Genomic DNA, 581 nt, shown 5'->3' on the forward strand with positions numbered 1-581 from the left:
TGCAAGGGCCTTGGGGCTGTCAAGTGGGATGGGCCCCTGGTACACCAGGAGTACACCGGGCAGGTCTCAGGGCAGGCTCCCTTGACCCGGTGGGGTGATGCAGTCACTCCCTGAGGGACTCCTGTCAGGGCCCAGTCGCCCACCCTGGGCGGCCCCCATCCCATCTCAGGCCTGACCTTTCTCAGCTCCAGCAGAAAGCACCACCTCCAGTCCAGGACGGGCAGCCCCATTGTGCAGCCTGACCGCCCCCCACGCCAGGGGCCCCAGTAACCCTTGCCAGGCTGGCCCCACACTCCTTCTCCCAGGTCCTGCCCCTCCTGGGAGTCAGCCCCACAGGAAGGCCCTTGTCCTCCCTTCCCTGTGTCTTCTCCTGGGCTGAGCCCTGAGCTAGATAGGGACAGAGCCTGTCCTTTCTGGGGGTTGGGTCCCAGTCTAGGGCAACTCCAGGCCCTGTGCAGGTCCTCAGTTCTTCCTGGGTTGTCTTACAGTGAGACAGAGCTGCCTTCTGCCACTGCTCGGGAGGAGAAGGTAAGAGCCTGATGCATTGGGGGGGGGGCTGGACCAGGGGCGTGGGGACTGGG

General features: G+C 65.1%; 1 protein-coding gene across 1 annotated transcript in view; it reads left to right on the top strand.

Moving 5' to 3' along the window:
• The window catches only part of LOC105543691 (ubiquitin carboxyl-terminal hydrolase 6-like), a gene marked incomplete at its 3' end in the record, with an annotated part of 24,456 nt that overhangs the window by 1,049 nt on the left and 22,826 nt on the right, over positions 1-581 (top strand). Inside the window, exon 3 of the mRNA XM_011985711.1 lies at positions 489-528. Within this exon, the coding sequence (XP_011841101.1) occupies positions 489-528 (40 nt within the window). The remainder of the gene's footprint in view (positions 1-488; positions 529-581) is intronic.

The sequence above is a fragment of the Mandrillus leucophaeus genome, unplaced genomic scaffold (assembly GCF_000951045.1).
Source record: "Mandrillus leucophaeus isolate KB7577 unplaced genomic scaffold, Mleu.le_1.0 Scaffold1074, whole genome shotgun sequence".
Taxonomy (NCBI): Eukaryota; Metazoa; Chordata; class Mammalia; order Primates; family Cercopithecidae; genus Mandrillus; species Mandrillus leucophaeus.